This window comes from Bos indicus, chromosome 16, assembly GCF_029378745.1.
Source record: "Bos indicus isolate NIAB-ARS_2022 breed Sahiwal x Tharparkar chromosome 16, NIAB-ARS_B.indTharparkar_mat_pri_1.0, whole genome shotgun sequence".
Taxonomy (NCBI): domain Eukaryota; kingdom Metazoa; phylum Chordata; class Mammalia; order Artiodactyla; family Bovidae; genus Bos; species Bos indicus.
In genome coordinates this window covers 58,838,133-58,855,911 of record NC_091775.1, presented here as the reverse complement: position 1 = coordinate 58,855,911, position 17,779 = coordinate 58,838,133, and the positions used below count along the sequence as shown (strand labels likewise).

Genomic DNA, 17,779 nt, shown 5'->3' with positions numbered 1-17,779 from the left:
ACCAAAAGGAACTTCAGTTTGTAGTATTTTAAAAGCAGCATTACAAAGCAGAGGCCAAAAGGGTGGGTTTGAGCTGGGAAACAGTAGCTTAGGAACTGACACAGCAGCCTGAAGATGAGATGATGGAAGGTTTTGGAAGCTCGTTAGCACAGTGCTTGGAATACACCTAGTAAATGCCCCACAGCATTGGTGCTCCCTGGTTGGGCTGTCTACTCTTCTTACACACTGAAATAGAGCCACACAGGCCACTAATATTATGGCCACTAATATTATCCTTTCCCAATTGCTTTCTCTTGATGTGGAGGAGAGCAGGGCAACCCACTCCAGTATTCTTGCTGGAGAATCCCATGGACAGAGGAGCCTGGCGGGCTACAGTCCAGGAAGCTGCAAAGAGTCAGACACAACTGAGCGACTGACCCTTTCATTTCTCTTGACCACATTATAGCATATCAAGAAAACATGTTTCAAGTTCATATTATGCATTCTTTTATTGTTTTCCTCTGGATTTTGTTTTTGAGGAAACATTGGTTTATAACATTATATAAGTTTCATGTGACAACATTATAGTTCAACTTCTGTATATGCTACAATGTGCTATCTTTGAAACCAAATTCTAAGAGGTTTCACCATTTTATGGGAGATTTGTCACTGAAGATGTAGTTTTTAATAGCAAGTGATATTGATTGCTTATTATGTGCTAGGTACCATCACTTTGACATGGCTTCTTTTGTCTAATTCTCCCAACAAGCCTGTGGACAGATATTGTTAGTATCTACATTTTAAAGATGAGGAAACTCAGAAACTTTCAGTACCTTTCCCAAGGCCATAGGGCAGGTAAGTATGGGAGCCAGAGTGTATCTTTTTAAAATTTTTATTTAACAAAAAAATTTTTTACAGGACCATTTTTTAAAAAACTTTACTTGGAGTATTAAAAAACAACAACATTACTTCACAATGTTGTATTAATTTCTGCTGTGCAACAGCTATAAGAGTGTACCCTTTTTACTGCCCTCCATTGCTGCACGTGTGCCACTTAGACCACCCTCCTTCACCCGGGACACTTGGAGCCTATGGTCAACATGGTGACTGGGTTTAACCAAGAGCACAATTTGACTGAAAATGCTTATGTTGCCTGTTATTTCGCTATGTTTTGTTTTGCTGATGAAGCGGGGAGGGGTTTCCTTGGATGCAGCAAAACTGACAAAGGAGACCCGATGATCTTTACATGTCCATGTGTTGCTGCTTCATCCTGGTCATCAGCCCAGCATCAGTCCCTGCTGTGGAGAAGGCATTACTAGGGAGCTGGGCCTATGCATTTTCAAGGATTCTTAATGACATGAGTTTACTGGTGTGCATGGACATGGAATTCCTCCCACGTCTGAGCTCACGGACTTTTTGATCTATACTGACGTTAAGAGCCATTCCCACCCTCCAGCCTGGTCGTATTCTCAGGAAGATCGTTCCAGCTATGCAGATGTCTCTACAGTTCTAGAATAGAAGCTTTCGACCACACCCACGGATCTGTTATGTCTACACCATGGTAACCCCGGAACAAGAAGGTCAGTCTAGTGCCCTTTGGATCTCTGGACCTTACGATCTCACTCTCGGGTATCTGACAGGGTAAGATGTTTTGATCCTCACCCTGTAGCCTCCATGTCCCTTGGAAACGAGGAAGGAATCTGAAAAGGCCCACCGTAGAGGTGTTGGTGATGGAGCTGACCGGTGTGGGGCAAGGAGAGGCGAGCATAAAGAGAGGGTGTATTGGTTGCCGTAGCAATCCCAGCAAACACTCAGAGGAGAGGGTGTGGCCCGAGACTTAACGAAGTGCCACTGGGTTTGAGCAGCTGCTGGAATGTCTGAGCGGAGCCTCATTCCTCCCCACAGAGCCTGGGCCCGGGCCACAACCAAAGACTGCCCTACCTCTCAGGATTCCTCAGGATGAAGACAGCCTGGAAAAGACAAGCTGACCTCCCAGGTGTGGGTTTTCCTTTCCCCCGGCCACAGACCAGGGGCCTCCCAGAAGAAATTTGGAAATCTCCACAAAGAGCCAAAAGAGACTTGATCTACAAATTATTTTTTTTTTCCCCAAAAAACTCTGAGCCGGACATTCTTTAAGGTATGAGCAGGCACTTTGAAAGTTCTTCCCTGCAAAAGTTCACTTCTGTCATTCTCTTTGTTGCCTGCCCTTCCCCGGGGTGGTATTCTCACTGTGGGCATGGCCTTGGGATCCCCAAACCCTCACAGTTGGGTCAAGTAGAAGACAGATCCGTGGTGTATGTGAGCAACAGTAATGTGGGTGGCAGTGGGTTGAAGAGGCAAGTGTGCAAAGATGCTGGATCCCTGACAGACAAGACCACAAGGACAGTGAAGGCCTGGGACTGGCATGACTTGAAAAGCTGGAGTTAAGGAGCTCATGAAAGTCTGAGGTCAAGGCAGGGTCTGTGTCGGAAACCCAGTGATTCAATGTGGCTTCACTAACCAAGAGATGTGTAAGAAACCTGATTAAGAATGAGGTAGTGGCCAAGGTATTTATGACGAAGGAGGTCTGGAGCTCTCCTTAGAGCCCATAAAAGGTGTTGCAGGAATCTGACTTTGCCTTCACCTCCAGGTCTTGCCAGACTCAACCCTTCTCCAGATGCAACTCTTTTCTGTCCCATTTCCTCTTCCCCGAAGCCTTAACTAGCTTAGCAGAAACTCTGGTCTAAGCTATTGCATGAATGGAAACTGGAAGCAAGTGGTGAGATTTTTAAGTGCAATTGAAATGCTAATAGAAAGATACTGGGCACGTCAATGGAAAAGAAAGAAGGAAATCCATTCTCTAATAAATATTTATTATTAATAAGTATTTATTGAGCTCCAGCTGTGCTATGGGAAAGAAACACATGGAACATTTCACATGCTAAGTGTTTTCAAGGGTTACTAAGGTTACCCCATCAAGTGCTCATAATGGCCCTGCAAAGTTCATGCCCACATTAGAAATGGGTCCTAAAAGACTCATTGCCCAACATCTTGAATTGAGAGTCCACACTAGGTTTTCAGTCTGAAATCTACAATCTCTGAATGAGCAAGATGAATACATAAATGCCTATAATTCCTACCAATGTTCTCTTTGAGACAGTAAAGTCTTGATACCTCCAGGAACTTCATTTACATCTAGAAGAAACCTTGTTATTCTCCTCAAGCCAACACCCTTGCCTGGAGCTCTCTTTTACTTCATGAAGGTGAATTGTCTAAGACTACAATTAGTATGAGTGGATACACATTGCTTATTTGTGAGTATACTGCCAGGCAGAGCCCTAGGACATGCTCTGGCATCAACATGACCCTCTAAAATTGAGAATAAATGATGTCGTCTTGCTGACATAGTTTAAACAATTTTTTTCCTCCCCTTAATACTTGGAATCAGGGTCACATTCTAATTATTTAATTTGGGGCCTCAAACTGGCATATGACATGGTTTTAAATGAAATTATATTTAAAACATCACCAGAGGTTCACAGAACACTTAATTGCATGTGAATATGCAACCTATGTGAGTATATGGCAGAGAAGGCAATGGCACCCCACTCCAGTATTCTTGCCTGGAAAATCCCATGGACGGAGGAGCCTGGAAGGCTGCAGTCCATGGGGTCGCTGAAGGTCGGACATGACTGAATGACTTCACTTTCACTTTTCACTCTCATGCATTGGAGAAGGAAATGGCAACCCACTCCAGTGTTCTTGCCTGGAGAATCCCAAGGATGGGGGAGCCTGGTGGGCTGCTGTCTATGGGGTCGCTAAGAGTCGGACATGACTAAAGTGACTTAGCAGTAGCAGTGAATATATGGGTTGTGTGTATGTGTGTGTGTGTGTGTGTGTGTGTGTGAGAGAGAGAGAGAGAGTGGGGGGTGGAGTACCCATTAGAATAGTTCACATCCTAGGCCAGAAAGTGCATGGAAGCTCAAAATCCAGCTAATCACCATCTCCACTACTCTGTTTCTTCCTGGTTCCTTCTATAACAGGGATACTTCTATTGATCTTGGGTAATAATACTTATAACCACCATTTTTAGAAGTGCCTCCGTGTAAGGCACTTTGTGCTTATTGCAGTAAATACACATTAAAATTCCTTAAGTTAGGAATTATCATTCCACTTTACAGATGGGAAAGTTGAATCTTGAGTCATTAAGTAACTTGCTTAATGTCACTTAACTTCATCTCAATTCTCTTATCACACCTGATCAACAGTTGCTACCTCTTCCTAATCCATGCAGATAGCACATCTAAAACCAAAATGTGAGCATCTGAGCTGAGCACACCTCAATGGAAAATTGACTGATGAACCCTGAATTCAGTGGTCAACTTCAAAATGAGTCATTTTGATACCATAGACTCACAACCACAGTGTTGTGTGTTATAATCACTGCTTAGACTATTGTTAAAGAACAAGTCAAAGCATACCACCCGAGTGTACAGACCCACCAGCCCATCTCCAGCCTCAAACACAACATCTTCTTTCCTTTTGTCTCTCACATTCATAAAAATCAGGATTGGGATTCAATTCAGCAAATTCCAAGGTTCTATTCAGGAAGGGCACTGTGTAAGGCAGTGTCAGAGATCCAAAATTGAGTAAGATAGTGTTTCTAGGGTTACCGTGTAGAGATGTGAAGTTGTGTCTTGCCCTAGCCTGCCTGTTCCAAGGAGTGAATATGGCCAGAAATCCAGCCTGGGCTACACTTTTCAGGTCATGGTTTCTGACACTGGTTTTCTTTCATTCAAATGGAGGAGTACTTTTTTTTTTTTTTTCACTTCTCAGAAATGGTATTGAATGTCTAGTAGAGCCCTGAGTTCATCTGGCTTTGAAGAGTTTACATTGAATAGGAGGGAAAGATCAGAACAGAACTATCAAAACATCAATCAGGTTGATTATCCTGCGGCTGCTAAGTCACTTCAGTCATGTCCGACTCTGTGCAACCCCATAGATGGCAGCCCTGGGAGGGGACAATAAGGTGCCATACACACAGTGTATCTCATCAGATGGGGGAGGAAGAACAACTTCATGAAACTGGAGAACCTGAGAAGGAACTGGGGAAATGAGCAGGTTTGGGGCATATGGAGATGGAGGGAGGCATCCAGGTTAGGGATTAGCACCAGCAGAAGCAGGATCTTCAGGGGCTGGGGGCACATCCTCTGGGATGGGGTGGGGGTAGACGTGAGTGGAGGACCACTAGTTCAGAAGCAGTGGGAAGCCAGTGTCACAGGTTGGCTCTGCTGAGACTGGTCTGACCCTTCAGAACAGGCAGATACCATGAACTCATTTCCCTGAGTCCTGGGTGATGGGACAAGAACTGTGCTTTAGGAAGAAATGATGTGGAAGCCGAGTGCCAGTGGACTGTGGGGGAAGAAGCAGGAGAAGGGACGTGGCTTGGTAATGTTACCATGGCTGTTGAGAAGTTGGTGGCAGCCTGAGATGGGATGAGAGGACGGCAAGAAGAAAGGAGGAGGATGGATGTGAGAGTTAGGAAAGAGATATGATGGATTATGTGCAGACACAGAGAAACTGGCTTGGAAAACAATTTCCCTCCGAGTAAAAGCCAGAGTCACTACCGTGGCTAAGGAGACCCTCTGTGACCACTCCCGATCTCCCATGCCTCTCTGCTCTCACCTACCTCCCTTGTTCTCTTCTTCTGCAGACACACTAAGTTCTCTCCCACCTCACCCCTGGTGCTCCCTGTGCTGACTCTCCCTTAGGTATCCACGGGCCTCACTCTCACTTCCTGCTGTTGAGAAGCATTCACGGACCTTCCCTAGAGACACCAGCACCTCCCTACCCCAGCTACTCCTTACCTCACTGCATCTTAGCTTTCTTTGTAACACTCATCACTGGCCACACACACACACACACACACACACACACACACACACAGTGTATTGTCTGTCTCCACCAAGAGAGAAGAAGAGAAGTCGCTCAGTCGTGTCCGACTCTTTGCAACCCCATGGACTGTAGCCCACCAAGCTCCTCGGTCCATGGGATTTTCCAGGCATGAATACTGGAGTGGGTTGCCATTTCCTTCTCCAGGGTATCTTCCCAATCCAGGGATCGAACCCGGGTCTCCCGCATTGTAGACAGATGCTTTACCATCCAAGCTACCAGGGAACCAACTTATTTCCAAATAAGAAGCTTTGTTTGTTCACTGCTGCATCCCTTGCACTTGGCACAGAATAGTTGTTCAATAAATATTGATATCACACACTAGCTGGTGAAGAATCTACCTGCAATGTCGGAGACCTGGATTCGATCCCTAGGTTGGGAAGATAACCCTGGAGAAGGGAAAGGTTACCCACTCCAGTATTCTGGCCTGGAGAATTCCATGGACTGTACAGTCCATGGGTTCCCAAAGAGTTGGACACGTTGACTGAACGACTTTCACTTTCAAAGGCAGAACAGTCCAGATATAAAATGTGCAACCCTGACAGACAGTGAGCTTCTTAATAGTAGACTGATTCACAGTTAGGCAGGACAACCCATCGTAGGAAACATTGTGTGAATAATTCAGCCTTTTGGAGACCCTTTCAAGCCTGCAAATCTACAGATCCAAGTACTCCCAGAAAGGGAGTGTTCTGTTAGAGCACAGAGGGTCAACGCATAGACCTTGGAACCAGGGTCCAAATCCTGGCTCTGCCGCTTATTAGCTGTACCACCCCAGGTGTCTTTGTACTTCTCTCAATACTTCTCCTGTCTTGTTTTCGTTAAGTGTTTTTCTGCTCCTCAGTCACTGATTTCTCAGGGTCCCTGTAGCAGGTGACCTGGCAGAGCAGAGACGTCAAGAGCAGTGCTGAGTTCATGAGTATTTCCCAGGACATTTGAAGAAGCTGCAAGAACTCTCTTCCAGATTATTCTAAAGGTTACTGATTTGCTCCCAACAAAATCATTCCTTGGAAATTATGTCCTAATACAACTTGGCTCTACTATTCAGAAAGCACTCTGAATGGCACATGTTGAGTTGTGGTATGGGAACTTTCTTGAACTTTGATAACCTTTTGTGAGATTGAAATATTGTGACTTCTATGTGTACATTTATTTTTTTTTTAACAAAGCAGCTGTCTTCAGAGAGCAGTTCTCACAGGGAGAGGAAAGGCAAATTGATATAACGTGATGTGTATGTGTGTGTGCCTGCTCAGTCATGTCCAACTTTTGCAACCCTGTGGGCTGTGGCCCATCAGGCTACTCTGTCCACGATAGGTAGCCATTAAAAGCCAACTCTTATTTGTTTTCTGCATTTGAATAAGTGACTTTTAGGTGGACAAAGACAAAGTGAAGGAAGCTTGTCTGTATTAAGTTATCCTCAGAAGAAAATTTGATTTAAAGAACATTAGCAAACTGTAGTCTGTCTGGACTACCTTTCAAGGCTTGGGGATGTTTTTATTATACTGATTTGGAATGTTAAATAGATTTGACCTGTAGATCCTTTTAAGAATGGACTTTGCCATTGTCCCAGCAGTTCTTCCTAACACTTGGCAATGTAACCTGAGGATTTAGTGGCAGAATCAAGGGAAAAACAAATAAAACTTGAAGTCATCAACAAATCACTCACACACTTGAAAATAATCATTATTCTCGAATCAGTCTTACTTTGTTCTCAACTCACATACCCAGGGCATGTGTAGGTTTTGTGGGTGTGGACATATATTATAGATATAAGGTTTTCATCACTACCCTTTTTCCTGTGCCAACCACTGGGCAAACTGAAAGGTTAGTGGTAAAGAACCAGTGGTCTTCTTGGGATGACATGAAAAGAGATGACCCAAAGACAGCTAGCTCTAGAGATGCCCTGGAGTTATTTGTAAGTGAAAAACCATATCACACTGCTATATTTTAAATGGATAACCAACAAGGATCTACTGTATATAACACAGGGAACTCAGCTCAATGTTATGTGGCAACTGGATGGGCAGGGAGTTTGGGGGAGAATGTATACAAGTGTGTGTATGACTAAGTCTCTGTTGTGCACCCGAAACTATCACAACATTGTTCATTGACCACACTCTGATACAAAATAAAAAGTTTTAAAAAAAACCCACATTGCCCTCTTTCCCATTCCGAGCCCCTCATTATCTGGTTGGCAGGAATCAAAGAGTAGTGAGTCTCCCAGCTGATGGGTGACTCATCATGTCATTTAAGTTTGTCAGTCAATGGAAACCAGAGGTCCAATGTCTTTCTCCAGGACTCTCCCAGGGGAAGCTATTAGGGAGAAGGCAGCCTTGCCAGATGTCTCAGTTCAGCTGGCCTAACTGGCATGTGCAGGGCATCTGCTTATACTCAGGGCCTGGCATGAGCAGAGGGCCCTGGAATGATGCTCCAGAAGGTTTCCTCTCAGTTTTCCTACCACCAGCTACCAAGAAAGCCACTGGGAAGCCAATGAGCACCTTGAAACATAAACAAGCAAAAAGACATTTAACTTTCCCATTCCATTTGGTCAAGTCTGGGTTCACTCTGGGTCTACTGGGCTGAACTTAATGTAGTGGAAAGCACATCACATTTGGGAAAGAAAACTTGGATTCCTATCCCAACCTCCACTTAGTTATATGAACTTAGATTCTTCAATGGCCTCTCTAATACACAGTTTATTTGTAAAATGGAAATTTAGAAGAAGTTCTTCTGCTTAACCCATGGGTAGAATAAAGCATATGAAGGTATTTTGCAGCCCATGAAGAAAATATCAGGTAACATAATTTTCACTCTCAAATGTCTGCTTCTAGTTGTACACCCTACCATCAATTTCCAAGTTCACATATCTAACTATCTCTTCTGCAGAAGCTCCCAAACAGCTCATAGATGTACTGAGATAACCGCCCAGCCCTTCTGGCAGCCAGGTGGTGCGTGGCAGGGCCAGAGACCTTGGTGAGCTGCCCCCCAGGTGCAGAAGTCTCCTCCAGCTTGCTAAACACTACTTTATGTGAAAATTCCAACTAATTATCTCTCTGACTTTTAAAATGATTTTATCAAAAAGCAAATATATTCTCTTTCTTCAAAAGCTTCCTCCTCCCAGCTTCCCTTTTCTGTGATGGACAAAAAGAGAAGGCAGAGGCATCGTTTTTGACATTTCTCTCCACTTCCACCCTTTCCCATCCTATGAACCATCATTTTTTCTTTTCTTTCTTACGTCTTGGTGTCTCGCAGAACCAAGCTTGACTCTTGGCTTATGACCATAAACAATTTTATTTACACTGACCCTTGATGTCCACATCTGTGAAATGAAACAATGAAAGTTGTAGGTCTGTCTGTGATGATTAAATCAGCTTGGGTTTGCCACATGTGGGGTACATGTGAGCTGAATTCTGCCTTCTAGCTAAGTTAGATGCCCCAAAGATGTTCACTGTCTTCCAGCCTTTTCTTTTCTACCTCCATAGTGTTATCCCTGTTTTTTACTTTGCCTGGACTCTTCTTTTTCCTGTCCCATTTCTGCCTATCAAGCTCTTGTGCATCCCTCATGGACCATCTTTCAAATACTTCCTCCCTTTGGCATCCAGGAGTGACGCTACTTCCCCTGAACTGTAAATGATTCTTGCATTTTATTCCTACAATTCATGAGGCACTTAACATGACTACTGTGTACTCTGCTTTTGTATATGTCATCTCTTCTTGTAAACGTTCATGTTTATCTTCCTTACACATACCATTTACTTAATAAATAGTTTTTAAGTGACCGAAAGAACTCATCAATCAACTGATCAATGATGGATGTCTGGACCTGGCATGAGTAAATGAAAAACAATTTGGAAGTGATGGAATGATTTAAACAAAGAATAAGGCACCAAAGATGCATCCCATTTTGTGTGCTGATTTTTTTTTAATGAACATCTTATAGTCTTACAAAATAACTGGCTGTAGCTGTTTTACGTTACAATACAGTAGATCAGCTCCTTTCACTGTGTTCCCAATCAAACCATCCCCTTGGAGTGCTAACCGATGCACTCAATAGTGATCCCACAGAGGAGAGGACGTGCCAAACCCAATGCCTTGCAATGGAGGGAAGAAGAGGAGAAAATCAAGAATAGCTCTTTGCTTTCATGTACAGGTTTGCCAGCTGACAGTTCTCACTCTGTCCTCTCATCTGTCTGCTCGGAGGCTGTCATACTAATTGCCAGAATCATTCAGCCCTGGGCAACCTGAACCCCAGAGCTCCTAGTCACTAGGAAAAAGAGGAAGCAGAGAAGCAATTTTTGAACAAGGAAACAGAGGGAAGAGCCTCTGGGAGAGGCTCTCTGTGACCCCATGTATGGGGAGGAGCAGCAGAATGCAGACCACCATGTGGACTGAGTGTGAGCTGACATCCACGGGGGATCTGGAACTGTGGTATCTCAGACCTTCAACTTTATTGTGACTGGAGGAGCTCAAAACACTAGGCTCCAGGGGAAAAGGCTGGAAGAACCTGCTGTTTCTGAATGGCCAGGGCTGACTCAGGCTGGGCAACCTGTAGTCTAAAAGGCATTCCACACACCCCCAGATCCCTCCTGTCACCTTCCTAGGGAAGTGATGAACAGCAGATGTTGCCAACAGAGACTAAATTTTTTTAAAAAATGAAGTACAAAAGAGAAATGTTCTCACGGTTACTTCTGTGGGGAGACTGAGGCCAGACACACACCATCATGAACCACAGGTTCCACATTCCCATGGTGGGGGTGGGTAGCAATGGGGGCTGTAACCTTCTTGAGCTGGGCAATGCCCAGGATAACTCTCCTGCTACCTCAGCCTCAGACATGGCAGGATTCCCCTGAATGGAGTTTGACATGCTTCAGGAAATTTGGATAGTGATTTTACAGCTGTTTTAAAATGAAGAATTGAAACTTGTCTACTCTCCTTTTCCATACTGAAGCCTATCAGAATCCCGGAAATAAATATTCTTTCCTTGAGAGCACTAAATGTGAAGCCAGATAAGGAAGAATAGGTATCTATATTGTTGTTTCTGTTATGGCTGGGAATACAGAGGACAAGAGTATTTTGGACGGGTAACCTCTGGCTCTTTACCTTCCCCCATGACTCTGCCACTCTCCTTTTAGATCCCTATAGATAAATCTGTACATATCCCCTTTTCATCCCCTTAACATTCCAGAATGTTGTTCTTTCCTACATGAAGTCTGGCTCAGGTTGGAGTGGGGGAAGGTAATATTTCCTTTTTCCTATTTGCATAGCCAAGGCTTCAGTGTTGATGGGAAGAGTAGAAAACTGTGGTTAGAGGCAAAGAGCAGGTGATCCAGAGAGACCAAGACTGCCCTCAACCTTTTGCCTGTTCTTCCTTTCCTGAGATGATCAGCTGGGGTGTTGAAAAAGAAACTAGCTCCTTACTCTCTTTCTCCATAAAGAAAAAGAAACTAGTTCCTTACTCTCTCTTCCTCCAAAAAGGCCTACTCCATAAATCATTACCCCCCCCCCCCAAAAAAAAAACCCAAAAACAACTGCAATAGACCACATGCAGAAAGAGTCAGCCCGGGCTGTAGACAGAGGCAGGTTAACATGGTCACTTCACACATTATCCATCTATTGAGCAAGAAAGGATCACAATGACAAAATGGACTCTAAATAGTTGAAATTCTTCTCTCTCCCCACAGAGTGTCACCCTTGCTCCATGTATTTTCAGAACTCACTCAAAGGGAGCTCTCTGGGACACAGATTTGACACAAAGCACTTGAATAGACTTTATCTCCCATTCTGCATTGTTCAGAGGATCCCAGTGGTGTGCTGTGGAGACCTGAAACAAAACTGAGTCTCCTTGACTCAATTTGTCCTCCAGTCCTGGGCTCTGATTGACCCCAGTGTCTACCCTGTGAATGGCCTCTGTCAGCTCCTTCATCCCTGCCTATTCTTCCATCTACTCTCACCTTTCCCCCATGTCATTTCCTTGACATTTTCTCCCCCAGAAAGTCAACAATAGGTCATGTGGCTGTGAATGATGGCCAGGCTCAGCAAATTAGAAGATGGGAAACCACAGACCAAGTATGAGGAATGCATGAGTTCCTATAATCCTGGTGACAGGAAGGTGAGCCTGCATACAGACTTGTTGACTGGCCAAGAGCCACCCCTGGAACAGGTACCTGTGGAAATGCAGAAAACCCTGGGCCTCACCGACTGCAATTATGAGTTCTGAGAAGTGAAGAGAAGTACTTTTTGGATGGATACTCAAGACTCATAGTCTAGTTTTCCTGGACCCCTCACCAACGGATACCCCCACCCACCTTTCCATGCCCCTTAGTATTATTCCAAGTCCCCTTCTCCTCAAAGTGGGCCCATCTCTCAGCTCATAAAAAGATGATTAGCTGACATGTGATCATCAAAAACTCCATCCAATCTCTCTCTTTGCTTCCCCAGTTCTCTCTCAACCTGCTAATCCCTATGAATAGAAAGATGGTAGAAGAACTCAGTCCTCAAACCCTCAGCATTCATTTTGGATGTGAACTTCACAGCAGCATGTGTGGAACAATGGATAATTTTTAGCTTAGTAGACAGCAAAAAATATAATATATATAATATATTTATATCATTATGTTTAAATACTTATAAAGAATTAATAACTAACCTCATTATTACTAAGGGAGACTACACAAAGAAAGGAGAGAGCCAGTTTAGATTAGATGAGCCCTGAAAGATGGCAATCCATTCAAAATGGGTATTAACAGAGTGTCCCTGGCAACTGCTCTTCTAGTGTTTTGGTATTGTTTTACAAGTTGGGTGGGGCTGAATAGTTGGCAGGGTGCAGAGTAGGGAGCAGGGCAAGAGTTGAGGATGGGATTGGATAGAATATAAATGGGGGAGGAGGGTCCTTGTATATCTATCATATTTCTCTTTCCATTTTAAATCAACTGCCTCTTTGAAGAAACTTTTGCCTGTGATTCTTCCTTACTTGGGCTACTTGATACAATAGTTGGCACCTATAAACGTCCTCTTGCTTTAAGATCCTTCATGTTCTTCTTCCTTCACTTTATGCCCTTTCTTTTTCACTCATCTTTTCTTTCCTTTTGTGGAGGCCCCTCTTCTTACTGCCTCCAGGGCAGTGGAAGGAAGGGCTTGATCCTACAGTTACAGGTTTTCTTCAGCCCTGGGGTCTCGGCAGGTGCATTCATCCTGATCACAGTCAGCAGCAAATGGAATGACCTAAGGGAAGAGAAGTTGAAATCACCAAATGACCAAAGAGAAGTTGAAATCACCCATTTTTGCACCAAGCTTCACACTTTCAACCAGCCTTTGCTTTTCTCACTTGGTCCCCGAGGAAGTGTGGGATAGCATGTCAGTATCACAGAACTGAAATTAACACTCAGTTCTTTCACTTACACACCATGTCTCCTTGGGCAAGGTAAACCTTGTTTTGCTTTCTTTACACATATAAGGTGGGAGGACAACAGCATCTACCTCAGAGGGTGTTTGGATGGTTTCAATAAGATGATGGATATGAAAAACATATTCTAGGTACCTCTAACACCTGTTACTACTACTTCTAACATTACCACTAATGTTTTCACAAAATCCCTGTAAAGCAGGTAAGACGAATGTTAGTATTTTCTTCTTAGAGGTCAAGAGAGGTAGGGTGCCTTAACTCAAGGTCATGACACTACTACCTAGCTCTATAGGTAGGTAGTAGTATAACTCTACCTAAGACTCTATAACCTAGCTCTATGTTTTCTATTCCCTTGGTGTTCTTGGGGCCATAGGGTCATCTCTGCTATTTTTGTAAGTTTGAGGTTTTGCCCTTCTTGAACCTAGACTATACTTAGGCTTGGTGAAACGATGCATCTCTCTACTCATTGTTTGTGGCTAGATTGCCTTCCTGCTATGTGATTATCCCTCCTCCAGGCCAGAGATGGCCCAGCAACATTTTCTCTCTTCCTGTTTGCACTGCTACCAACAGATAACCATACAGTTTGAGTGTCCATAATTAGCTTCAGAGACAAGTGGGCATTTAGGAGACATGACATAAAAGTGACAAAGATTCTGCTCTCTGGGCATGGATGGTCAAATGAAACAAAAATAGATCAGGGTATCATTTAATAGTTCAAGTGCACTGAAGAGACAGTCTTGGTGATTGGGCAAGTGGTGGAGAATGGGTGGTAGGGTTTGAGGAAATTTCCCAGCATATTTTCATATATGAATTCACTAATTTAAGAGTCAACAAGAGTCAAATGATTTTTCAATCCCTTTTGTGTATACTAGCCACAGCCACTGAAATCCATTAAAGGCAAACCCTAGAACTGCAGAATGTGAGATGGAGACGAGGAGAGAATTGACTGCTTTCTTCTCAAGTGGTTATGCCTTCCTGGGTAGAAAAGGGACCCATGACCAGTTACTTTCTTCAAGTGAGACCAGGAACTAGTTGGCATGATTTCTTACCTGCATTCCAAGCTCTTGATCTCTTTCTCATAGTTTGGGATTTAATGGTTTTTAGAGCAAACTCAACAGTGACACAATGAGCCCTTGAGTTTTCTGCACTAAATAAGTTAATTCATGTCAGCAGTGAGAAGAATGCCTAGCACAGAGTGAGTCATCGGTAAATATTGTCTCTTAGAAGGAGTATTCAGGTCTGTGTACAGGTAATCATAGGTGTGACTTTATTGTGGAGATGAATACAAGGAAGAAAACATTATCTCTTGTGTATTTCTGATTCATCAAGTCAGCCAACTAGCATCAAATATCTTTGGAGTTCTTGGGTTTTCAATCATATTATTCCAAGTTTTCAGCCCACTCGATTTTATATGTTTAACTTGAGCATATCTTCTAATTTTATAGAGCCCAGAGCAACAGGATAAAAGGAGAAAAGAACTACTGCTCAGGATACAGTCTAGGGAGTGTTCCAGGGAGCTTGTGATGGTTGCTCAACAAATACCTGCAATATGCTTGCTAGACACTTTATAGGATTTTTAATTTAGCTATGAATATTTAATAATAGCTGGAGACATTTAAAGCACTAGGTAGGAAGCCCTGCTCTGAAGTAGGAAATGGAAACCCACTCCAGTATCCTTGCCTGAAAACTCCCATGGACAGAAGAGCCTGGCAGGCTACAGTCCATGGGGTTGCAAAGAATCAGATATGACTGAGAGACTGAGCACACACAGATACCACTTCATGGGTAATCCTGCCTCCCCAAGGAGTGGAAGCCGTTATTCTCTGCTCATAGAAACATTTCCTGGACAATGATAAGCAGGTGTGAATCTCTGAGGAGCAGCAGCATGGCTTTTCTGAACCAGCTGCAGGACTGACAATGAGAGAAGTAGTGTTTTCTAACAACTTATCCTAAAATTACAGTCCTTCATCCTGTCACCATAGAGGCTCCCGTGTTTGCTCATTGTCATTCCGTCCTCTTGACTGTTGAAGAAAAACCATGATGTGCCACAAAGTAGAGCTAGCTGAAGCCCCTACTTGTTTCTGGGGCTACTACCCTCTCTCCCCACTCCCAGGTGTCCTCACTTACCTTCTTGGAGGAGAGTGTAGAAGGGCAGCAGTCTCCCCCATCATAGTTGCAGTAGGCCCGGTTATTGATGGTGTCACACCAACCGTCCCCTTGGAAAGGCTGGTAAGGAGGTGGCAGGTCAGTGTCTAAGTACAAATTCACTCTGTTTCACCCTTTTCTCCCACTTAGCCCACCTCAATATAATCCACAGAACTCAAGATACATTATTATGGGAGCACACCCAAAGGGCAGGGTCAAAACTGACCCAACATACTCAAGAAGTTGAAAAGTCTCAAGATAAGACCCTTGGATCTAAGGAATTGTCAAATTTCATACCTAGCATCTGTTCCTGGCCTATTCTAGGGTCCAGAATGGTTCACTGAATTCCTTGATCAACTTTTTCACCTTCTTGTAATAGTAGGTCTTTATATCATGTGGTTTACAGAATATTTTTACATACAAGAAAATTAAAAAAATATATATATATATATATATATTTACATGTGTTAACTCTGTTGGTCATCAAGAAAAGCTGTGCATCAGGCAAATTTGGCTTTAAAAGTCCTATTTCATTAGTGAGGAAATGGAGATAAATAGAGTTGACAAAAATCTCCCCAGGTCACACAGCTAGGGTCAAGTAGAATTTGGGATTAAAAGTCATGTATCTTGACTTTTTGCTGCTTGTTGAACCATAAAGAAGGCTGAGTTGGACCATAAAGAAGGCTGAGCACTGAAGAATTGATGCTTTCAAACTGTGGTGCTGGAAAAGACTCTTGTGAGTCCCTTGGACAGCAAGAAGATCAAACCAGTCAATCCTAAAGGAGATCAACCCTGAATATTCATTGGACAGACTGATGCTGAAGCTCCAATACTTTGGCCACCTGATGCAAAGAGCCGACTGATTGGAAAAGACCCTGATGCTGGGAAAGACTGAATGCAGAAGGAGAAGGGAGTGACAGAGGATGATATGGTTGGATGGCATCACTGACTCAGTGCACATGAGTTTGAGCAAAATCTGGGAGATGGTGATGGACAGGGAAGCCTGGTGTGCTCCAGTCCATGGGGTCACAAAGAGTTGGACACAACTGAGTGACTGAACAACAAGACAGATTAAGGACTGTAACCTCCACTTCTTCTGGTGTTTGTACTTAGAGACCCAGTTCTGGGTTGCTATATTGACTCAAATGATGTCTGTGCAGAGTGCAATGGTCCTAGGGTTTGGTATACCATGCTGGAAAACAAGTCATCCTGCTTGTACAGCTACTTCACGCATAGCGGCTAGACACAGGGTTAGAGCAGAGAAAGCCAAACAGTTTCCATCTATTCCTATTACTGCTACAAGTTAAGAGAAACCAAAATGGGAAAGGGGCCCAGGCCAAACCAGAGTTAATGGAGTGTTTCACCCCCAAAGGGAATGTATGATAAGAACAGCAACCAGTGGTTACAAAATAGCTCGGCAGCCCAATGTGTCGTTTCTCTAGAACCACTCCTGGAAGGAAACAGTGTCCCGCAGCATCCTGGAAGGCACACCAGCCAACCCAGCCCACCTACTCAATCACATCAGCTGCTCCCCATGCTGAGTGGATGCCTCATTATAAAGCTCACGAGACATCTCGTGATCAAACTCTTGGGGCCACAGACGGTCAGTAGACTCTTGAATCCTGAGACCACCTTTCAGTTCCCACATTCAAATCACTTTCTCTTTCCCCACCCTCCTTAAAGGTCAACTAGAATGACTGTTCCCTATTTCACTGTGCTTTGATGAGACAGATCACTAAACTAAAAAAAAAAAAAAAAGGCCATTAAATAATTTTCAGCAATTGCGTTACATCAGAACAAGTTCATCCAAGCTATTACTTCAATGTTTTGATTTATTCTATGGGGTCCAGAGGTCACTGGAACACCATTCCAGATATATACCAGTTTGCCAACCCCTGAGAAGCTGCTACTTGTGGGGTGGAACTCAACAGCTGTCGTACAGCTGCACATACAGCAATGTCAGATGAGAGTGGGAAGTGAAAATGAATTCTGTTCTCAACATAGGCCTCGCTGGGATAAAAGACAAAGATTCTGAGATGAGCATTGTTTTCAATGCTGGAGCCCATTGCTCTGGCTCTGGAGAACTTGGAATAACTATACAATAAGCACTTAAATCTACAATTACAGCCAAATAAGAGGAGTCAAAATGCAACTAGCCACATCCTTAACACCTATAGATGCCCCAGTTCTCCTGGGAGGACCAAGTGCATCCCACTGAGATTCCCCCAGATTTTTTTTTTTTTTCTTTTTCGTGTGTTTGGAGTATATTTTCCTCATCTAACACTGCATCTGTTACTTTTCCTCCAACCCTGACTGACTCATTGG

At 43.6% G+C, this 17,779-nt stretch overlaps 1 protein-coding gene and 1 long non-coding RNA gene across 2 annotated transcripts in view; one reads left to right on the top strand and one right to left on the bottom strand.

The window, feature by feature from the left end:
- The first annotated feature begins 1,138 nt into the window (after positions 1-1,138).
- Positions 1,139-6,743, top strand: LOC139176422 (uncharacterized). Its single transcript, XR_011560890.1, has 3 exons — positions 1,139-1,620; positions 1,885-2,116; positions 3,119-6,743. It is a non-coding gene; the product is annotated as an uncharacterized lncRNA (long non-coding RNA).
- A 3,061-nt stretch (positions 6,744-9,804) lies between these two features.
- PAPPA2 (pappalysin 2) overlaps positions 9,805-17,779 on the bottom strand; it is a 326,093-nt gene continuing 318,118 nt past the window's right edge. Inside the window, exons 22-23 of the mRNA XM_070768487.1 lie at positions 15,437-15,535; positions 9,805-13,128 (exon numbers count right to left, since the gene is read on the bottom strand). Coding sequence (XP_070624588.1) covers positions 13,054-13,128; positions 15,437-15,535 — 174 coding nt within the window. The 3' untranslated portion in view covers positions 9,805-13,053. The remainder of the gene's footprint in view (positions 13,129-15,436; positions 15,536-17,779) is intronic.